The 1,697-nt window shown below is 34.0% G+C and overlaps 1 protein-coding gene across 1 annotated transcript in view; it reads right to left on the bottom strand.

Moving 5' to 3' along the window:
• Nucleotides 1-208: 208 nt before the first annotated feature.
• The window catches only part of LOC136031387 (splicing factor 3B subunit 6-like), an 11,829-nt gene continuing 10,340 nt past the window's right edge, over nucleotides 209-1,697 (bottom strand). Inside the window, exon 4 of the mRNA XM_065710909.1 lies at nucleotides 209-366. Coding sequence (XP_065566981.1) covers nucleotides 271-366 — 96 coding nt within the window. The 3' untranslated portion in view covers nucleotides 209-270. The remainder of the gene's footprint in view (nucleotides 367-1,697) is intronic.

Genomic DNA, 1,697 nt, shown 5'->3' with positions numbered 1-1,697 from the left:
CACCTAATTTATTTTAATGAATGAATTTCCATTCTTTAGATATTCAGCTTCGTAAAAAAAAAAAAAAAAAACAGCCTACTAGCATCTGATCGGTAAAAAAATGATTTCCCTTAGTAGTCAACTTTATCAAACACGGTATTTGTAAATAGAAAACCGCAAATAAACTCTAATTATATTACCATAGCTCTTTTGAACACAATGAAATCTATTGAATTAAGAGGAGATTTTTAATAAAAAAATATACAAATATATACAAAAGGGAAAGTACTTTTACTTATTTTCCGTTTTGATTCCATACTTGGTTTTTACTTTTTCTAATTCTTGCTCCTTCTTGTCGGAATCGACTTTCTTGAACGCTTTAGTTGGCTAAAAAGAAAGTTAAAAAAATATATTAGATGACAAAATTACACCAGCAACTATATAGTCGGGAAGAAAAAAAAGAAGAAAAAGTAATATTTATAATCTTGAAAAAAATTCACTGCCCAGTTCAGACAAACTTAATCAATGGGCATCTAGCTTGTAAAAACAGGCATATATATGTAAACGCAGTGGCGTAATTTCGTCAAAATCCTGGGGTGAGGAGGCAAAGTTGGAGCCGATTTTCCCAAATCAAGCGAAAATGAAAGTAAAAATGAGAAATATAGTACTACAAAGGCAAAGACCTACTAAAAATAGCTCACCCGTTTCTCTGGATACTTGAATTATGCAGGCTTATCTTAGTTTTGACAAGATCTCCGAAGAAACTAAATTTCAGCAGGGAGAGCGACCTGGGATTGGGGAATGGGCAAACTGGGATATGAAGGAGGTAGTTGTCCCACCCACCCCATAGCAAATTACGCCCCTCTATACAAGCATACACACATGTACAAATATGTTATCGGGAAAAATGGCATGTAAGGAATCCTAGTGCAGTAGTTTCCCTCCCCCTTTTTTGGGGGGTTGTAAAACCCTATGTAAACTTAAGTGTAACTAAATTACTAATTGATGTAATATGTGGTACCACACCAACTTTTTCCAGGGCGAACACAGATCAGCTGTTTCTTTTTTCAAAAAAAATGGTTAAACCAAAAAAGAAAGATATAGCACGGCTATTGTGAAGGGCATCCAACATTTTTCGAAGCCAAAAATATCTACCGATTTTGAAGATGTCAGCCTGATTTAAAAAAACATTCTATGAGACTAAGATGAACAATCCACCATTATTCCATAGCAGTTTTGCCTAGTTTGGTAAAACTTTTAACTGAGGCACCATATTACCAGTTTGTGTAAACTTTACATTAAAGCACTAAACCAAAAAGTAGTCACAAAATTACAGAGGTATGCCAATACCCAAATTTTTCTCATTAGCGAAATCTGGGATTCTCTCTTGTCTTTTCGATTACCAATAGGTTTTTGACGACCAAGAAAACTTATAGTCATGCTGCAATTTTCTACAATAGCTTTGACAATGGTAGCCAACCAGAATCTTCCAAAAATCATCATGCCTCAACTAACTTCAACCAATGAAATTTCAGCATTCACTAGATCTATTTCAAGATGCTAGAGCTAAGCCTCTATTTTCCAAATGTCTAAAATAAACACATTCAATCTAGATCATTCATTTTGTAGATGTCACCCTTCCAGTTTCAGCACTTTAATTTAAAAATTAGCTACTTGAGCTATCTATAAACTGACCACTTTAGTATAAAAATGGCTAC

Source organism: Artemia franciscana, chromosome 9, assembly GCF_032884065.1.
Source record: "Artemia franciscana chromosome 9, ASM3288406v1, whole genome shotgun sequence".
In the NCBI taxonomy this organism is placed as follows: Eukaryota; Metazoa; Arthropoda; class Branchiopoda; order Anostraca; family Artemiidae; genus Artemia; species Artemia franciscana.
Note: the sequence above shows the minus strand (reverse complement) of the source record. Positions and strands in the feature narration are given on the sequence as shown.